The sequence below is a fragment of the Phocoena phocoena genome, chromosome 3 (assembly GCF_963924675.1).
Source record: "Phocoena phocoena chromosome 3, mPhoPho1.1, whole genome shotgun sequence".
Taxonomy (NCBI): domain Eukaryota; kingdom Metazoa; phylum Chordata; class Mammalia; order Artiodactyla; family Phocoenidae; genus Phocoena; species Phocoena phocoena.
In genome coordinates, this window is record NC_089221.1 from 137,534,657 (window position 1) to 137,556,475 (window position 21,819).

The window sequence follows — 21,819 nt, forward strand, 5'->3', positions numbered from 1 at the left end:
TTTGGGGAATTTGTACTGGATGACTCATGTGTTTTGAGTGGTAGAGGAAGAGTGCTCTGCCTGCCCAGGCATGTGGACCAGGTACCCTTTCCTGTGCCCGTTTAAGAGCCCAGATGGTGGACGTGAGACCCAAGCAGAGCCAGCCAGTCTTTCCATGGGCTTTCCGTGACAGGGCCCTCTTTTCTTCTGAATTGTTAACTGTAAGTACAGAGCCCTGGGCTGCCACCGGCAGGGAGCCTGCCATTTGGAAAGAGCCTGCTTATGGCAGGAGACAATGACATCAATACACAAGTAGGAGCAGATTCAAGAAGAACTGAGAGGTGGAGGGAGAGTTCTGTGAGCACATTATTAGAGCCCTTAATTCAGAGACTTGTGCTAAAGCGTTCACATTCTTATATTCTCTCTCTCTCTTTAAGCTAGTTTGGATTGTTTCCATCAGTTACTATGGAAAGAGTCCTAATGTAATTTCCTTCAATGCTTGGTTCAAATCTCTCCTCTTCCATGAAATCCTTTCAACACAGGACAGTCTGAAGAAAATGCTTGCTTTGAATCCGTAATTGTTGGTTTTCTGGAGCCAGCAGCCAGTTCTGTGCCTCTCTTCCCAACTTTGAGTTTAGTGACATCATGCTGCCATTTGAAATCATCATAGTGAGAATAATTACACCACGGAAATCCACAAATACTACAAATCAAGGCTCTCTTTTTCCCACCTCAGCCTGTTTACCAGCGCGCCACTGTCTAAATCTTCTCAGTTGTACCACCCATTTCGATGTTAATCATGTACTAATTCATGACATCTTTTGCTTTTTGAATATGGTGAGGTTGGGGAGACAAGTGCCCCCAAAATACACTGCATGTGAGTCTTCAGAATCTCAAAGGAGGAAGGGTCCTGAGAAATAAAATGGTCTTCATTTCATACACAAGGACGAAGAGGTCCAGAGACATTCAGTGACTTAGTAGTCAGTTGTGGAGTCAAGACCAAGTCCAAGACCTTTTGACTTACTTGCATTATTAAAATGCGGGCCTTCCTAGTCTTCCTGTATGTCATTTTCAACCTTTCCTTTCTCTGGTTTGGGTACAGAAGAGTGTTTAAAAACGATGTTGAATCATTCCAAACTGCTAATGGCCAAGATCCAAGTTGTCAGTGCTTACTTTCAACAAGGGACTTTGGGGCTGTGAAGTCTCCAGAATGAGATAATTCCAGATGGGGTCTTACTAATGTGGCAGCACTGGGAGACAGTTGTTAGTAGATGGGACTTGCTGCCTTTGCGTGGAAAGAGCATGATGTTGGAGTGAAGGCTGGCTGCTCTGTGTATTATATCACTTAGAATGAAACAAGATGATAGTTGAACTGTAAGGAAAGTTTTGCGGATTTATAAAAATTTAAAATACACAATTTTGTTTTTTCTGGCTGCGTTGGGTCTTCGTTGCTGTGCACAGGCTTTCTCTAGAGGTGAGCGGGGGCTACTCTTTGTTGCTGCGAGCTGTGTTCTTTGTTGCTGGGCTTCGTTGCTGTGCGCCTTCGTTGCTGGGCTTCTCACTGCGGTGGCTTCTCTTGTTGCGGAGCATGGGCTCTAGGTGCGCGGGCTTCAGTAGTTGCAGCACGCGGGCTCAGTAATTGCGGCACGCGGGCTCGGTAATTTCGGCATACGGGCTCAGTAGTTGTGGCGCTTGGGCTCTAGAGCGCAGGCTCAGTAGTTGTGCCACACGGGCTTAGTTGCTCTGTGGCATGTGGGATCTTCCCGGACCAGGGAGCAAACCCGTGTCCCCTGCCTTGGCAGGCGGATTCTTAACCACTGCTCCACCAGGGAAGTGCCACAACTTTTTTTTTAATATAGCTGTTCTATTTCCTGTAATTATTTCTTGGAAGTGTGCATAAGGATATCCATTGCAACCTTGTTTGAACTAATAAAAGACTGGAAACAATCTAAATGCCAAGTAATAGGGGACTAATTAATCATTATACATACATACATAGAGGCAGAAATCTTTGTACTATTATGGAATTATCTTCAAGACATATTGTTTAGTGAGAAAAATAAGAAGCAGAACAGTGTGTATAGTTTGCTACCATTCAAATTAAAAAAAGAAGAGGTGGGGGCTTCCCTGGTGGCGCAGTGGTTGAGAGTCCGCCTGCCGTTGCAGGGGACATGGGTTCATGCCCCGGTCTGGGAAAATCCCACATGCCGCAGAGTGGCTGGGCCCGTGAACCATGGTCGCTGAGCCTGCGCGTCCAGAGCCTGTGCTCCGCAACGGGAGAGGCCACAACAGTGAGAGGCCCGTGTATCGCGAAAAAAAAAAAAAGAAGAGGTGAGGAAAACACAGACACACATGTTTGTATGAACACAATTTATCCCTAGGAGGATATACAAAAAATTGCAACAGCAGAAGTTGTCTCTGGAGAGAGGAACTGGAAAACAGCAGTAAGAGAGAGGCGTAGTTTTTCGCTTAGGTCTTTTGGAACAATTTGATTTTTTTTTTTTTTAAAGAAAACTGGTACCATGATTTTTTTTTTTTTTTTGTGGTACGTGGGCCCTCACTGTTGTGGCCTCTCCCGTTGCAGAGCACAGGCTCCGGACGCACAGTCTCAGCGACCATGGCTCACGGGCCCAGCCGCTCTGCGGCATGTGGGATCCTCCCAGACCGGGGCACGAACCCGTGTCCCCTGCATCGGCAGGCGGACTCTCAACCACTGCGCCACCAGGGAAGCCCCTCCATGATTTTTTAAAATTAATTAATTAATTAATTTTTGACTGCGTTGGGTCTTCGTTGCCGCGTGGCATTTCTCTAGTTGCAGCGAGTGGGGGCTACTCTTTGTCGTGGTGCGCGGGATTCTCATTGTGGTGGCTTCTCTTTTTGCGGGGCACGGGCTCTAGGTGCGGGCTTCAGTAGTTGTGGCGCATGGGCTTAGTTGCTCCGCGGCATGTGGGATCTTCCTGGGTCAGGGCTCGAACCCGTGTCCCCTGCATTGGCAGGCGGATTCTTAACCACTGCAACACCAGGGAAGCCTGAACAATTTGATTTTTAAAACAGTGGAAATCTTTTACTTACTCAACACTCCTCCCCTCAATAAAATAAAAAATAAGGAAATGCCGTATTGCACTTTTTAGAAATTCTTCCTTTGCTGTGATGGATGAGCCAGATCTGGGGATGTGGCAGAGAGTTTAGGGAGTTAATAATAATAAACCCCCAACAATTATAGACTTTCTTTTTAAAAAAACATTTTCAAAGAACAGTCTCTTGCAGTCTTCCAAGTTTGGGACAAGTATTTTCCCCATTGTATAGTCGAAGGAGCTGAGGCCCAGAAGCAGGGCCATCTTCCCAAGGTTACACAGTGGGCAAGGGGCAGAGTTGGAATGAGAGCTCATATCTTGCCCAGGCATAAGTTCCTTCTTCCAGACAGTGTTTAGCTGGGCAGAGGGCTTCAACAAGCAGAGTAGTTTTCACGGGAAGGAAAAGAAGAACCAGAGAGTTATAAGAAGCTCTTCTGGCCTGAGGTTTCGGAAGAGTTAAAGGCCTTGAGACAGCTACAATCCCAGAGCAAATGAAGTCAGACCAAAATAGACACCACTTATATTCTAGGGGAAATGACCCAGAAAAGATCCAACTAGTTTCCAGATGTAGCTTGAAAGGCTTCAGTTGGAGAGACTTCATTTTGGAATCTCATGCAAAAACCTCTCTTGATGAGGTTTCTCAACTCAGTATGTGGATCAGAAATGAACAGACATTTGATTTGAGGGAGATGCTCTGCTAAGAAGGTCTAGAGGCTTGTGCTTTGTAGAATCAAGCTTAGAGAAAGTAACCTATGAATGAGTATAGAAATGAAGGCTTTGCCCTGCTTTGCCAGCATAATTTTGGGAGGGAATATGAGAAATGTAGGGTCTATCCCTGCCTTTTGGCTGAGATGGAAAGCAGAAATCCCAGACTGAGGAAATGAGGCTTGATGAAACTGCATAAATGGGATTTAGCTAGTGGCTAAAAGAAATGTTTTATCTGTTAGCTGTTGTGAAGTGGAAGGAGACTAATTTCTCAAAATCTGTGTTTTTAAAAGACTTCTACACATTTCTTTTAAATGATACTCAGAAAACACTTAACTCTACATGTCTCATCCACTTAATTTATTATGGGTATGATAAAAAATTGAAAACATTAAAGCATACAACAGTGTGTCTTACTGCTTATGAAGAAAAAAGGTTACACACACAGACACACACACACACGTTTATGTGTAACCACACTTTGAAGACATGTAGCCTGGTAGCCTTGGCTGTGTCTTGGAGGAGAACTGTGGAGCTGAGATGGGGTGGGAGGTACAGCCTTCACTGTACTGTCTCAATTTACCAGATGCCTGTTTTACATATTAAAAATAAAACACACTCTTAAAAAACCTCAAAGGGAAAAACGTAGCTTTATAATGGAGAGATGTGGCGGCCACGCTGTTAACCAAGTAGGGAAATTTAGCATTACCAAGGGCATAAAACCTGACATTATATGATACATCCAGGGTTTTAACCTGAATATAATTAAGCCTTCACACCTAACCTCTGATTAGCAGAAAGTATAGGGAATAGAGAAACTAGTTAAACAACACAGGAGAAAACAGTCAATTCAGAGAGTGGGACATTCTTTAAAATGTTAAATGTCATGGAAATATTAAAAGGTGGTTCAAAAAATTAGGAATAAAAGATATTTTGGGGGCAATTGGAAGAACTTTGAATATGGTCTGATTATTAGACATATTAGGGAATTATTGTTAATTTTCTTGTGTGTGAATAATGGTTTTGTGGTTATATAGGATAATGTCCTTATTCTTAGGAGATGCAATGCTGAAGTATGGAGGGGAGAAGACACATGGTGTTGGGAAGTTACTTTAAAATGGTTCAGAAAACACACATGAATGCACAGACACTCACACACATGAACCCCCCACCCCCCCACACACAAAACAGAGTTGGTTATTAAGCTATAGTCTTACCTTCAAACTCAGCTATGTGATGTAAGGGCTGGGACTTTGCAAATCACATTTCTTCTTTGCCAGCGGGCCTTCTGTTAGTCTGCCAATAGGGGGCATTAGAAGGGGACTGGAAGTCTAGAGGAGCCACAAAGAGCTTGCTTCTTTCTGTTTTGCTTCCTGTTACTCTCAGCCTGCCTGAGCAACAGTTCCTCACCCTGGCAATGAAAGTTATTTCCTGTAGGAGCAGCTGGTTTAGGTTTACATTTTTTCCACAGTCTCAGAATACAGCCTGTCTTCAGACATACCTGTATCAGCTGGCAAAGCCTTCTCTAACCCAGCTCCGTGGGACCCTTTGTCCAAGCTTCTAAATTCTATTAATCCCGAGCTCTTCTCCCAGCCCTAGGAATGGTAACTGCTTTCTGTGTTTATACAGTATTCCTTTTACCTTTCCAGTTCTCTGATACCTGGTTCACAGTTGTTTATATTAAATTTTCTCTGCAAAAGTAACTGGTGGAGTTTGTGTCTCCTGACTGAACCTTGACTGATACAGAAACTGGAACTAGGAGTCTCAGGAAACAGACCCTTTTTTTAGGTGTTTGGGTTTGTCTTTAGACTTGAATGCAATGTTGAGCTCCTTGTCATGGAAATGGGATGCTAGTAACTCATGGCATGGAGTGGCCCTGATTAATCTAATTATTGGCTGTAGATTATTGTGATAAAGAACCTCCTGAAGCAGGTACCTTGGGGGACCAAGTGGCTACTGGGAATAATGATGACCTACAGGGACTGTGGGGTGGGATGCCTCCTTCTGGGTGCTCTGGAGTGTGTACAGAAAGAAAACAACACACTCAGCCCTTTAAAGTCTCAGCCCAAGTCCTGGTCAGAGAACTAGAGAGATTCTATGGCAGCTCTAAAAGTATTGCAAATCTGTTAGAGCTGCCAATTCAGACACAAGATTTAATTGTGATCATTGTAGAATTTAATGTAAATTGAGCTCACAGCCTATGTCTCTCAGTGAAAGTTAGGATGAGGGTTGGGAGTGTCCCAAGGACTTGGAATGAGGACATCTGCATGGACACAGATGAAACTGAGAATCTGAACCCCTAAGTCACTCTGAGCCTTCCATGCCTTCACCTTCTGTGTCTGAGATTAGGTTTCCTTTGCTTAAAGTCCTTGTAATACTCTCACCTGAGGCAGGTGACTTTCAAGGAGATGCCTGTACTCTTCAAGACCTACCCCACTACTCCTTGCTGCCACTAGACCCATAACTAGGGTCAGATCCAGCATATTCCAAGGGAACAAGTACAAGTCTGAACCTGGAGGGAAGAATTTATAATAAAAAAGAACTGCAATATTTTTCTAATTTGTATAGGCAGAAACCAGGTGAATATATGTGGGAATGGGATTCTAAGAGCATTAGATGGAAAAAGGCAGAATGTAACAGGCCAAATTTACTGATATGGGTGTATGTATCAGGGATTCTGGATTTAATATGTTAGCTCATATAAGAATTTACTTACTTGGATAACTTGAACTCAACAGTGACCTACATATAATGAGTTTGAGATCCCAGAACTTCCCTGGCACAATGTAGAGAAAGGAATTAAAAGACTTGGGGAGATAGAAATGTTGCTAAACTTATCACGTGTGACCTTTGAACTTCCCTCACCCACTACCCACCCCCCCAACTATATGGTTGAAGAGGACCCAGAGGACACTCATTCCCTGAGATATTGAGCAATACATTAGTGAGATCACCGATATCCTTGGAAATCTCTGTGGGCTTGTATGATGGTAGAAGATGCTGCCACTGAGATGAGTTCATTGATTTCAGTGGAGTCGATAGGATCCTGGAGTAGCCGAAGCCAAGTGGCAGTGTTCAGTCATGAGAGAGAAGGTGGATGCACTTAGTGCCCAGCACAGAAAAAATAGAAATCAGAATGTTTTGATCCACAGGGATTGTTGATAGTAGCTGTGAAGGTTAATTTTATGTGTCAATTTGACTGGGTCATCAAGTGCCCAGATATTTGGTCCAACATTATTCTGGGTGTTTCTGTGAGGATGTTTTTGGATGAGATGAACATTTAAAGTGGTGGACTTTGAGTAAAGCAGATTGCCCTCCAAAATGTGGGTGGGCCTCATCCAATCAGTTGGAAACCTGAATAGAACAAAATGACTACCCCCAAGCAAGAGAGAATTCTGTAGATGGCTGTCTTTGGACTGGAACTGCAGCATTGGCTCTCCTGGCTCTCTGGCCTACTGACCCACCCTGCAGATTTTAGACTTACCAGCTTCTATAATTATGTGAGACAATTCCTTCTAATCAGTCAGTCAATCCTACTGATTCTGTTCTCTGGAGAACCCTAATACAGTAGCTAAATGGTACAGTAGATCTAAGAATGGGATAGATAGGCAGTCTACTAAAACATTGCTTGATCTATGTAATGAAAAACCCTAGGGCTGGTGCCCAGAAATCTGACTAAAGTCACTACAGAGAGAGTCATAACCTCTTCTCCAGCTTCCAGACCTAAGCCAGTTGTCAGATCCAGAGCCCCTTGATTGAAGGACATGCTGAGTTCCCTTAAGAACTCCATGACACTGCCACAAGTATATACTAGAGACTTCCTCCAAGACTTCCCCAGAAACCTGCAGTCTTTAATAGGTGACTTAGTATTATGAAAAAAGGAAAGCCTCAGATCTTTTAGGGATTAAATAATAGGCACTGGCCCTGAATTGATGCTAATTCCTGGGACCAAAATGCTACGATGGTCCACCAGTCAAAGTGAGAACTGGTGGTGGTCAGATAATGAATGGAGTATTGGCCCAAGCTAAAATTACAGAGAGCCTAGTAGGTCTGTGAACCCAGTGGTTATATCTCTAGTTCTTAAATGTGTAATTGGAATAGATATATTCAATTCCTGGCAGAACCCCCAGATTTGCCCTCTGATCCATGGAGTGAGGCCTATTATGGTAAAAAGGGACAAGTAGAAGTCCCTAGAAGTTCCCTTCCCTACCAGGGTAGTAAACCAAAATCAACACCACATTCCTGGAGGAAATTGCAGGGATTAGTGCCACCATCATAGGCTTAATATCTGTCACATCCCCGTTTAAATTCACCTGCTTTTCCTGTGCAGAAGGTTGTTGGATCTGGAGATTGACTATGGATTACTGTAAACTTAACAGATAATGACTCCAGTTGCAGCTACTGTTCCAGATGTGTATCTCTACGAAAGAGTCAGCATAACCCTTGGCAACTCGTATACCATTACTGACCTGGCAAATACTTTTACCCCCTCTATATCAATTTCAGTGAATAACGCAAGCAGGTTGTTTTCACCTTGCAGAACCAAGAGATCACCTTCACAGTTCTGCCCTAGGGCTACATCGACTTAATGTCTGTAATAATCTAATCTGCAGAGATTTTGATAATCTTGACATTTCACAGATCATCAAATTTGTCCACTTCACTGATGACATACAGATGGCATCTGATAAGAAGGTAGAAGCAAGTACTTTAGATGCCTTAGTAAAATGCATGTGAGTCAGAGAGTGGGAAATAAACCTCATAAAAATTCAGGGACTCATCCACCTTGGTGAAGTTTCTGATGTGCAAAGGAGTGTATGTTAGTCTGCTTGGGCTGCCATAAGAAAATACCATAGACTGGGTGGCTTAAACAGCAGAAACTTCTCAGTTATGGAGGTTGATAAATCCAAGATCAAGGTGTGGCAAGGTAGGTTTAATCCTGAGGCCTCTTTTCCTGGCGTGTAGGAGGCTGCCACCTTTCTGTGTGCTCACATGACCTCTTCTTTATGCGCCAGAGAGAGAGCAAGCGTTTCATAAAGGCATTAATCCCACTGGGCCAGGCTCCCACCCTCATGACTCCATCTAAACCTAACTACCTTCTCCCAAAGGCACATCTTCAGATGTCACACACTGGGGCTTAGGATTTCACTGTATGAATTTGGGGCTGAACACAGACATTCAGTTCATAACAGAGTGTGGCAACAGACTGACACCTGTGGAACTTATTGGTCTTGTCATGTACTTCATCACTCAGAGGCACCTGGTCTGTTAGAATGATAGAATGAGCTACTTAATACTCAGTTACTTGCAACTGGGAGAAAAGAATCTAAAAAGATAAAGTTCTATCTTGTAGGATGCAAATGTGCTTTGAATTGGTAACCTATGAATATACTTTTCTTTTTTTTAATCCCCCAAGCCAGAATACATTGGTCTGAGAATCAAGGGATGGGCACCTAATAATTCACAGCATTTTTGCTTCCCATTGCTGTGACTGTGACTCTTGATATTTTGGAAGTCTCGGTTCCCAAGGGAGGAATGCTTTCACCAAAGGATGTAACAGTGTTTCCACTGAACTGGGAGTTGATACTGCTGGCTGACCGTATTTGGCTTGTGCTGTGGGGTTAATGCCGGTGGGCCTGAAATTGGTCTGGTCAAGGCATGGCATATCCTGATGAATAGTGTCGCTTTCTAACCGTGTATCTGAGGAGTTTCAGGGTGGTTTGTATCAATTTGTTATCATTGTTTACTGTAACAGTGATATAGATGTGACTTACACCTGGAGACTTCTTCTATACCCCCTCAATCCCACAAAAAAATAAACAAAAAACAAACCTTGGTGGTTGGGGCTAGTCATTAGGCAACAGAATAATTAATGGCACTGTTACTAAATTTGAGGAGCTGAGACTGTGTTTTCCTCATTCTGGAGAGAAGGTAAGAGCATCTTTATTTGTACAGAGGATAGTTACCTCTTAAGAGAACCACAAACCTATGTTTATTGTATAGAAATTCAATTATGGATAGAAGGATGACTGGCCAAAGAGATGGGCTGTGCTGGTTACTAAGCTCTTGTCTTTCAGCTTCAGACCCACCCTCTATATGTCCTGTAATCTGCTTTGTCATGCTGGGGCTGGGACCTCACAAAGTACATTTCTTTATCACCTAGCTTTCTGTTAGGCTCTGCAAATAAGGGGTGCAAGAGACATGGTGGAAACGTAGAGGAAGGACCAGGGATTTACTCCCTCCTCATTTGCTTCCTACTGATGACAGTATCCTCCCTGCAGTGGTTCTTCACCCTGGCAGTGAGAGTTAGTTTAGGAGCAGCAGTTGGTTTAAGTTTTCAGTGTTTTCACACTTCCAGAGCCGCCTCATCCTACATGCTCAGAGACGGCAGCATCAGCAGGCTGGCACCCATTCTTCAGACTTTTGAGCTCCTAAGACAGTAATGCCAGTCAGGCAGGGCCTCTTCCTCAGACACTGGAGTCTCACTTCCAAGGGACCCCTCATCCAAGCTTTCACATTTTAATAATGCCAGCCTCTTTTCTTGTTCATCTAGCCCTAGTGATGCTGTTTCCTGCATTTACTATCTCTGTGACACCTCAGTATCCCCCTTTGCCTATTAAGTTCTCTAATACCTGGCCAATGATTCTTCACTGTAGATTCCTTTTATTTAAAAATTGGTACAGTTTCTGATCTTACTGGACCCTGTTTGATACATGGATACCTATACATTTATATAAACAGATAGCTATAGCAAAATGTTAACACTTTTTGAATCTAGAAAACAGCCATATGGGTGTTCATTGTATTACTCTTCCAACTTTTTGGTATATTTGAGACCTTTCATAATAAAGCATTAGGGATAAGGTCTCCTGAAAATCTGGATAAATATCAGTACCAGAATAAAAAAACCTGATAAAGGGTGAAAGTCTCCAAAATTATAGTAGAAGGAAATGATACATAGAACTGTGATTGCTCCAGAAACCAAGCTGATGCCATTACAAAAAAAAATCGAAACAAAACAAAAAAATAAACAACAAAAAGTCTATTTTTCTGTTTATATCTAGAAAAGGTTCTATCTACTATGTCACACCACCAAAATTAAGTGAATGAAATATGACCTCTGTAGAAAAAAAATGAAAAGGTTCTCTAGAGAAAACTTGTCTGTTTCATCTTATAGGGGAGAAAAACTGAGGCCCAGGACAGGTAAGAGTTGTCCAAAATCACACAGTAAAATTAATGGAGTCAAAACTTTCCCATTAGCCATTCATAAGTAAGATTGGAAACCAAGTATATGAAGTAAGTCTCTTGGTTGCATGTGACAGGAAACTGCAAGAGGGAATTAGCCCATATAACTGAAAAGTAAAAAAGTATGACTGCATTTAGGTGTGGAAGCAATGTCATAAGGAATCTCTTTCCCTTTCTTGGCTTTGTCTCTGTTGGCTTCACCGTCTGGCAGCAAGGTTGATCACTGGAAGCTCCAGACTCACATCCTGCTAGTTTAGCAAGTATAGCATCTTTCCCAGCAAAAGTACTGGAGCTGACTCTAATTAGCCAGGATGGGGCCATACAGACTGACAGGGTGGTAAGGAGAGTTCCTTAAAGAAAAATAAGGGTGCTATTAAAAGAAGCAAGTGAATGATTGAATCAATGCCGAGCAGGGCAAAATAAGAGATGACGGGTCTGCCAGACCTCTTGACTCCTATATGCCGAGGGCTATCGAGTTTAACCTGCTAGTAAGTAGCTGAGACAGGACTGGAATCCATTTCTGTGTTAGAGTAAGACTTAGAGCAAAACTGTGAAATGAAAGGGAAATAACCTTAGGTTCTCAGAAGGTACTCTCAGAAGATAAAGTACAAAATACAATGAATTCGACAATTACCTTATACAGTCCTTCAAATTAAGGTAGCCTTCGAAAGCTTCAAATTTTTCTAAATGCTTGGTAGATATTAAAGCCAAGCTTACAATATTTTGGTATAATTTAATGCTAAAGACAATAATATAAATAAACTATAGTTTAAACTATAAATATCCAGACCCTATTAAAAAAAACCTGAGATGTAATTTACATATCATAAAGTTCACCCTTTAAAAGTATAAGTCTGTTTGGTTTTGATTCCCATTGGATTGTCTGAAAACACTGACCTATCCATTCACTTCAAGTGGCTTTTGGTGGCTTAGGAAAGCAGCCAAGATGTCAAAAATCCACGTGGTCAAGTCAGTTTTAGGCAAAAAGCCCTTTTTATCTTCTCTTTCCCACTGTTTCTCAATGATTTCTTGCAGTCTGGTAGTTATTGGCTCCATGAGACTTGTCACCACCAGAGGCTCAGGTGGGGCATTTTTAATTTGAGCTACTAATCCCTTTTCTAGAGATGTTTAAAATCAGGTATTTGGGAAAATCTGTAATGAGAGTAAGTTTGCTTTCAACCAGTCATGCACTGAGAGTGACACCTGCTGGTCATAAAGATTATTATTTACACTGTCTTGACTCCTTTCTGCAATTTGTCGACGACCTCATATTATGAAAATATAAGAAAAACAATTGGGCTTCCCTGGTGGCGCAGTGGTTGAGAGTCCGCCTGCCGATGCAGGGGACGCGGGTTCGTGCCCCGGTCCGGGAAGATCCCACATGCCGCGGAGCGGCTGGGCCCGTGAGCCATGGCCGCTGGGCCTGCGCGTCCGGAGCCTGTGCTCCGCGGCGGGAGAGGCCACAGCATTGAGAGGCCCGCGTAACGCAAAAAAAAAAAAAAAAAGAAAAACAATTATGTATTCCTTGGAAGAAAAAGGAACGAACACATAGGACTTATATATGCCAATATATGTACCACTGTGGGAGATTTTTTAAATTCAAAAAAGAAATCTAAGTTTCCTCTTCATTTTATCAGACACAGCAGTCTCATTCATTTGATCAGGGGAACATGAACTGTTGTAGAATTTGAAAAAGAATTAAAAACTCGGTTAGCCATTTCCTTTAAAGTGTCCTTTGGGTTTTTGTTTCAGAGCAGAAACTAATGAATTCAGTCTAAGAGAAAACTGTAGTGGACCTAACAAAAGACTGGCTATCTCGGTCGTTTGCTTTTGGCATTTCATCCTAATCTTGCTATTGTATTGTTAGGTCCCAGGCTTCATTCATACCCTTGCTCCCATTCCTACTGCCTTCCTATCTTTAGATATGCATACATATTAAACTTTATACATACTCTTCCAGATTTAATCCTGTATTAGCTTTGGAAATTTCCTCCACTGCTCTTGATGTCAGATTATACTGGGAAAAATTAGGACTTACATTTTCTAACTATATTTTTATAGAAAAGAAGGCATGTATTTATATTTATTGATAAAGCATTTTGATGGACAGTGATAAAGTTTAGTTTTGTGTAGGAAATATAAAATTCAATTTGTGTACTCAAGTGGCATCTAAATTTGATAGTTGGACTTCATTCCCCTTCAAGTTTAAAAAAAAATTTCAAAAGTGCTATGATTACCCACCTTATAAACTTTGTGGATACCCCTGATTCTTTCCATGTGATAAATTCCTAGAGGGAAAAATCCTCAATCAAAGGGCTATGAAGGATCAAGAGGAATGAAAATTAGTACTATCATAACAAAAAAATTGGAAGTAGTAGGAGAGGAGATGGATGTTTTATAAATTCAGTCCTTACCTATTATCTAGAGGAGTCAACACATAACTTCTAAATCTGATAAATCAAAACTGGCCTATGTATTTGGTATCATATTACTTAGATATATGGGTGGGACCATAAAATGTTAAAGCAGAAATGGTTAAGGTAACTGGGTAGGAAGGGGACTGTGGCTTTTCATTATAGGGCTCATTTCTTCTCCAGCCTTGAGCATATTGTACTTGGATAAAACATTGAATTTTGAAATAAAAAATGTTAGTTTATTCACATTTAAAAATAAATCTAGCCAAATTATCATCCAGGAAAGTATATTAACCTAGATTCCCATGGGGAGCTTTTTGGTGGCCCTGAATTACTACAGTGACTTCATGTCAATTTCTTTAGTATTTATATTCTGATCCATTCAAAAGTTTTGAACTATCTTAGAAAAATGCATACAGCATAAGGTGTAAAATAAGTGAGGAAACTGGGGTAAAGGAAAAATAAGTGTAGGAAAAATAAGATGAGGTGAGAGGACCAAAGTATCCATCGGAACCATATGGAAAGCTGGTTAAGAATGAAGATCCTTGATCTTGTCCAGACCAGTTAAATTAGAATCTCTCAAATAGGGCTCTGGGATCTCCGCTTTAGCAGCCCTGATGACTTGGAGTCTGGATGTAATGTAAAAGAAGACAAAGAGTGACTAACAGGATATTAGGATGTTTATTAATGTCATGGAATTTAGAGCATAGGAACTAAGAGGAATGGATATTGTGAGACTAACTCCAAAGAATACATTTCAAAATAAATCTTACATTAACTAGGGCCATCCCTTCTCTCACTATAACATTTCATAATCCTCTTCTGATTTCATTAACCTCCCCAAAACAGCCCTCAAGGACATGGGAGGACTCAGTCTGTCATTTCATCCTTTGACTTTTAACATGAGATGCATGTTCTGGGAGGTCTTTTTCTCTTGACTCTATTCGTAGCCTATTGTATACCATTTAGCTTGGATATTGTAGTGCCTGAGTGTCTTTTTTTATGTATCACATCAAAAGGTTAAACAGATACTTAGAAGAATCCTATGTATCAGCAGCACTTAATCTTTTCTGCTGCTTGTGCTTTTATTCTCAAAACATATTTTCACATCTCACGTGAAAATTAAAAGTTAAAAATGCTAAACTTTTAAAGGATTTGGTATATCATAAATACAAAAGAGACAGAATTATAACTTATAACTGGAATTAAGAATATATTAAAAATTATACATTGAAAAAGTCTATCAGCTTACAGTGACTTCTGTAGCTGTAGTTTTTGTTCAATGATGTCTGAGAAACGAGGAACTTTTTTTGAAATAGCCACACGGATGTCATCACTCATATTCACGTAGCTTCTGGACTTTGTTTTAAAATGCAAGAGTGATGAAAATCCCAACTCACAAAGATATGTAGTTGCAAACGGTATAAGGATTTTTAGAGCTGTCTTTGCTAGGCTTGGAAACACTGTGAATTGAGCACACCAGAAATCCTCAAGCTTCATTGTCTCAAATTCCATTAGGATTTGGCCACTAGCTCGTAATTCAGCAAGATCATTTTTCATTAAATAGCCATCGTCAACAAAGTCCAAATTAAAAAGAAATGGATCCAGTATCCATTTACTTGCCTCGTCAAGATCTCCAACAGAGAAATATCCGTGGAAGAAGTTGCTCAACTGTTGCAGGTGCACTGTTATTTCAGCTGCAATGCATATTGCTTCATTATCTGAAACAACGATTTCTTCAAGAAAAGGAAAGTTGGTAAAATTTCTTTTCTCAATTCGCTTTAGCCAAAATGGAAACTTCCTGACAAAAGCAGACAACTTCTCTCTAGCTGATACTGTGTTCATTCCAGTCCTTTGCATAGATGCACTAAGTTCATTTAGGTGTTTGAATAAATCTGCAAGGTATGCTAGGTGAATTTTAAACTCTTTGTTTTCAAAGCCATCAACTAAATTGCTGCTTTGGTGGTGAAGAAACTGATTTATTTCTTCATACATTTCAAAAATATGAGTAAGTATTTGGCCTCGGGAAAGCCACCTCATTTCAGTATGGAAAAGGAGAACACTATACTCTATTCCAATTTCTTCAAAAAAAGCCTGAAACAGGCGATGATTTGGAGCTCGCCCTTTGATAAAATTTATTACCCTCACCACAGTAAAAAGAGCACCCCTCAGTTTTGTAGGCAGTGTCTTTGTGACAAGTTCATGAGGGTTCAACAAACAATGTGTGATCACGATATGAGGTACCTCTTTTTTCATACAGGAAACAAATTCTGAATTTTCTCCTAGGATAGAAGAGGCACCGTCAGTACAAACAGAGCCACATACATCGAGTGCTATCTTATGCTTCAAAAAAAAGTCTCTGAACAGATTGAACACAGCTTTTCCCTTCACTGTTAACTGCAATGGTTCACAGAACAGGAATTCTTCTACGATCTCTCTTTCCTTTATGTATCGCACAAATGCCATTAGCTGACTGCAGTCATCCATGTCTGTTGTCTCAGCAAGCTGAATACCCACTTTAAGAGGACTGGCTTTTATATCTTCTAGAACTTGCTGTAAGATATCCTGGCTCATTTCATCAATTCTAGAATGGATCACATCATCTGATAAGGATACCTGCTGAAGCTTCTTTTGTGCATCTGGTCCCAAAACTATTTGTGCTATTTCCAGGGCACAAGGTTTCACTAATTTTTCAGCTATTGTATGAGGATTCTTCTCCTTGGCACATAAATACGCAAACTGATATGATGCCTGTAGTAAGGTATCCTCCTGAGATGCAACTCCAAATGCTTTCAGGGTTTCACTCTGATCAGATGGTGCTGGCACATGTTTCAGGCTATTGAGATCGTGCCCACCTATACCACCATGCTGTCTGTTAAAATGGTCAGACAGTTTTGATGGTCGGAGGTCAGCGTTTGAAAATACAGAGTTACACAATACACACTGTGGGCGCTGAGTTCCATCAACCTCCGTTGTGCAGGTGAACCAGTAACGAACATAGTCATCGTCCCATTTGCGTTTCTTCGACATGGCACCCCAAAATTCTCACGTAGTATTCCAGAGGTGTCGCAGATTTTTTGCTTTGGAAGTAAAATATAACCCAGACATTAAAAACCAGTGGCTAACTGAATTAAAACAAAGCCACATCACATGCCATCCTGTCATCTGTGTACATGTCAAGAAATATCCTGCAACATGTCAATTCAAAGTAAGCCATGACAGCATGACAGCCCAACTTAAACCTAACAAACTCACAGCTAAAGCCCTGGAATAAATACCTTGCCAGCAAGTTATGTACGAGAGATTAGGGCTTATGCAAATTGTGATTACCCATAAATTCTCTATTGATGAATTGCAGTTATGGCTTAATTTGTTTTCAATGATGTATGTTCCAAACAAATCTGGTACATTTTGTATCCCCAGAAAAGGCATCTCACTACCACCCCCTTCTTTGCATCTTATGCCAAGGATGTATGCACACCCCCAGTTATGAACTAGTGAAGAGAGAAGGGAGTAATTCACTAAATACTGTAAGGAAGGGCAGATTTTGACATGGTGGCCAGTTCTTTCTAATAGTTAAGGATTAGACAGGTCTATAAAACTATTTGATCCTTGAGTGGCTTTGACTCCAACTTAAGCAGAGAATTTCAAACAGGTCTGACCAAGCCACCCTTGACACAGAAGTAGGATACACACTATCAGTCCATGATTCACACTGTCCATATAAAAAAGCAAAACAAGTTGCTCGGGAGAAACACAACTATTCTTGTTACTGAAACTTCAGAAAAAGCTCTCTCATAGAAGAAAAGCCTTAATTACAGTACGACAGGATGTAGAAGGCAGTGGTTCTCTAGTTTAGTAAATGGAGGAATCATATAAGTCTCTTGTGAAAATGCAGATTCTTGGACCCCACCCTGAGATATTCTGATTCCCTAGCTCTGGAGTAGGGGCCCCAAATCTGTATTCTAAATAAGTATTTTAGATAAGTCTTATGAATAGTACCTAGAACAGTAATCTCTAACAAGAGATGCCTATCACAATCATTGGGAGCCCCTTTGAAAGTATACATGTCCCTATACCACCTCAGAATTAATAAATCATCATCTCCAAAAGTAGGACAAAAGAATCTAAAATAAAGTTGTCCAGGTGATTCTGATACACATCCTAGTACATAGACAGATTTAGAGAAATGAAACATATCCTCGGGCCAATTCCTAGCTTACCGATATTCTAGGTTGCTAAGTAAACACTAAATGCTTTAACAGGCAATTATGTTTTCTGAGTTGATGACAACTTCTTAGGAAAGTTGAGGGACCTAACATTTCTCCAAAAAAGACATATGGATGGCCAAAAAATACACGAAAAGATGCTCAACATCACTAATTATTAGAGGAAGGCAAATCAAAACTATAACTCACCTCACACTGGTCAGAATAGCTGTCATCAAAAAATCTACAAATCTGCTAGAGAGGGTGTGGAGAAAAGGGAACCCTCTACACTGTTGGTGGGAATGTAAATTGGTACAGCCACTATGGAGAACAGTATGGAGCTTCCTTAAAAAAACTAAAAATAGAGCTACCATATGACCCAGCAATCCCACTCCTAGGCATATATCTGGAGAAAACCATAATTCGAAAGGATGCATGCACCCCAATGTTCATTGCAGCACTATTTACAATAGCCAGGATGTGGAAGCAACCTAAATATCCATCGACAGAGGAATGGATAAAGAAGATGTGGTACATATATACAATGGAATATTACTCAGCCATCAAAAGGAACAAGATAGTGCCATTTGCAGAGACATGGATGGACCTAGAGACTGTCATACAGAGTGAAGTCAGAAAGAGAAAGACAAATATCATATAATATTGCTTATATGTGGAATCTAGAAAAACGGTACAGATGAACTTATCTACAAAGCAGAAATAGAGTCACAGATGTGGAAAACAAACTTATGGTTACCAAGTGGGGTAGGGAGGGTGGGATGAATTGGGAGATTGGGATTGACATATATACAGTACTATGTATAAAACAGATAACTAATGAGAACCTACTGTATAGCATAGGGAACTCTACTCAGTGCTCTGTGGTGACCTAAATGGGAAGGAAATCTAAAAAAAGAGTGGATATATGTATATGTATAACTGATTCACTTTGTTGTACAGCAGAAACAAAACATTGTAAAGCAACTATACTCCAATAAAAACTAAAAAAAACTCATAAATGAAACATTAAAAAAATTTAAATTAAAAAAAAAGAAAGAAAGTTGAGGGACCTAAAAAGACATGCTTTTTTCTTTCTCCCTCCTGAGCAATGAGTAAAGGTGTAATCCACAGGTAGACTCAAATATACCTTAGAAAACATTTCTATCTCCCACGTAAATAAGTGATCCCCTAAATTTCCAGAGTTCTGTGCCACAGAATATGGCTGAAATAATGTAACAGGAGTACATTTAAATCCAAATGCCCACTTTGGCCATTAAAAAAAAATCACAGCTAAGTAAGCCAAGAATATTAAGGCATTAGCTTTCTAGAGGCTCTGCCAAGAATGACTAGTTGTAAAATGCACTTCTGTGTAACTAGTAAGTTGATCTGCCATATGGTTGTCATCAGTCAGTTTAAAATTGGAAGATGTCTGCCAGTCAGTAAAGGCAGTTTAAAGTTTAGAGTTGATCTTAAGCGTTCCTTTATCAAGTGATGAGACTATGGGCCAACTGTGTTTAGAACCTCGCCTAACTGATAACAAAATGATGACATAAGCATAAAAAATGCTTATCTTTCTGTATTCTGTTATTTATATTTTGGGGAACAGAGGGAGTGAAGGAAAAAGCTTTACTTCAAATGATTTCTCACTAGAAATCATTATAGGATGAGTTTAGAGTCCATTGTTCCCCTCTCTGACTATGCTGCTCAAGTATATTCTGATTGAAGATTAACCTATTTGGAAAAGAATTTTTAGAAAAACTCATTTATAGTATTCTTCTCCATCCCCCTCAAAAAGGGAGAATAGGTAGCAAGAATTTTCAAGACCCTCAAAGATGAACTTACTGCCCAGGAGGCTTTCTTGTGTTTTAGAAACTCACCATTTTCACTTGCTCCTTTGTGGTATTTAGCAATCACAATATCCTAAAATATGTAAACATTAAAAAAGCATCACATTAAGGAATTATTGTTAACTGAAACTGTGATAATGGTATGGTTGTGTTAAAAAAAGGTCTTCATTTGTTAGAGATACAGACTTAGTTATTTACAAGTGAAATGATGTCTGGGATTTCCTTTGAAATACAGTACATCAGCACACATACACACACACACACACACACACACACACACACACACACACACACAATAGGGTGGAAACAGAACAGGATTGACCTTGAGTTGGTAACTGCTAAAGCTGGATGATGGGTACACATCATTACACCATTCTCACTCTATATATGCTGGAAAATTTCCATAATAAACAGTAAAATAATCAAAAAGGTTTACTTATTAAGATAGGCATAATTAGTTTTTAGAATGATTCTTTTGAGAGTTTGTTGAAAGCTATCTGAAGAGGCAGAATGTAAGACCAGATATAACAGAGTAAAATGTTTTGCAAATTTATGAAGGGTAGATACGAAAAAGCATCACAATTTAGAGAAAAAAGTCAGTTACAAGTGAACATTAACATAACAGAAATACCTGAGCAAGGCTAAAACATCTATTTCAGCAGTGACAACACTAAAGTGCAGTTGTAAACCTAAAACCCCAAACCAAACACAATCCAACTTGTACCTGGCCACCGCCTATGCCCGTCCATGGTAGGTGTCGGTGTCCAGGGAGGCAGAGGATTGAATCATTACATTTTACATCGTTAAGAGCAAAAGCCAGGAAAGAAGGGACGGGAATGCAATAGCTGAGCAAATGCGCCAGAGGCAAACGCCTGGGATCCTGCCTTGGTCACTTAGGCTGGGACCTGTCCAAGCTTCAGTCCCTCAACCGGGGAGGACAATGGTACCTACCTTACAGGGCTGTTGGGAAGTTTAATTATGAGAATGCATGTAAACAACACCAGCTCGTAACTGGTAGGACCTCTTGGTGTATTATAAGGACGGAGCGTTTAGAAGGCGGCCCGGGCGAGCTAAGGACGCCCGGAGGAGCGGGAAGAAGACTCTGCTCGGTCTCCACCCGACGTCTCCTAGCCAGAGGAGCAGGCCCAAGGGATGCTCGGGCTTCTTTTAGGCGCCCGTTTCAGGCTCCAGTTCGCCCTCCGCTCAGGCTGGGGCCCAGCCTCCGGGCGCTGGAACCAGTCTAGGTGGCGGTTCCTCGTGTCCGACTCCCGAGCAGGACCTTGCAGGGCGCGGTGAAACAGCAGCGCCCGCGGCGTCCCCCGCTCCAGCCGCGCCGGGTCCCATCCGGGTTCTCGGGGAGGGCTTCCCGCCCGCAGACCGGGCGAGGCGGATCCCGGCACGCAGGCGCACTGGCAAGCGGCTGAGGGCCCCGCCGCCCTGAGTAAGGAGCACGCGCGCTGGTTTTCTTTTCAGATGAGGGACTTGGAGCTGGGGATTTTTTGCTTATTGTGTCTGCCAGAGAGGATGAATCGTAGAATCTCGGGAATGGAAGGCCCTGTGAAGCCCACATAGTTCTACTTTCTAAAGCACTGCAGATAAAATTTTATATTAAGTCAGGCTTTGAGCTTGGCGGTTGTAAAGCTTCAATAATTAACCATTTTCTATGTGGAATCAATGAGGAAAAAGAGAAGGGAGCGCATTCTACTTACAAATTAAACATTCAGGCAAATGGGACAAGCTGTACACTCCAGTAACATACTAATGGTGGAGGCTGAGCTTGTGTCCTCTCGCCCATGCACGTTGCCCTCCCCCCACTTCCCATTAATTACAGCATGTGGATGAATTTGCTAATCATCATCATTCACCTTTGAGAAACGATTTTAAATTTTATTTAAAATTCTTTTTAACAACAGACTCCTAGATAAATAAACCCATATTAGAGAGATTGCTGAGAAAAACCCTAAAGTAGAAATGAGAAAAAGTTGAAACAAATCTAAATATAGCCCTCTTTCCTATTTTGAGGGTATTTAATGAAATCACATTTTACTCATTTTTGTATAGTTAGTCTTGGGAGAAGCATCCCACAAGGCTGGGGGAGGGGGAAGTGTCAAAGAATGTGGGACAGATACTTTATTTTCAGGTATTGAGAGTGAACCTGATAAAAAGATTGAGAGCCTGCTTAAAGTTTCTGTCAGTGAAAGAAATTGCAAAACACCAGCTTGGCCCAGAAACCTGGGCCTTAAATGCTAGAGAAAGGAGTAGGCTTTAGAGTCAGAGACTTGGGTTTATGTTCTGGCCCCAACACTTTTTACTGTTAGGACTTAGCAAACCACCTGGACTCATTTAA

At 41.1% G+C, this 21,819-nt stretch overlaps 1 protein-coding gene across 1 annotated transcript; it reads right to left on the reverse strand.

Annotated features, from left to right (window-relative positions):
- Positions 1-14,082: 14,082 nt before the first annotated feature.
- Positions 14,083-20,798, reverse strand: FAM200C (family with sequence similarity 200 member C). The gene is made up of 3 exons (XM_065875302.1): positions 20,424-20,798; positions 19,468-19,545; positions 14,083-16,497 (listed from the first exon to the last, which is right to left on the reverse strand). Exon 3 carries the CDS (start codon positions 16,445-16,447, stop codon positions 14,666-14,668), a length of 1,782 nt encoding a protein of 593 aa, XP_065731374.1. The 5' UTR covers positions 16,448-16,497; positions 19,468-19,545; positions 20,424-20,798; the 3' UTR covers positions 14,083-14,665.
- Positions 20,799-21,819: the final 1,021 nt, after the last annotated feature.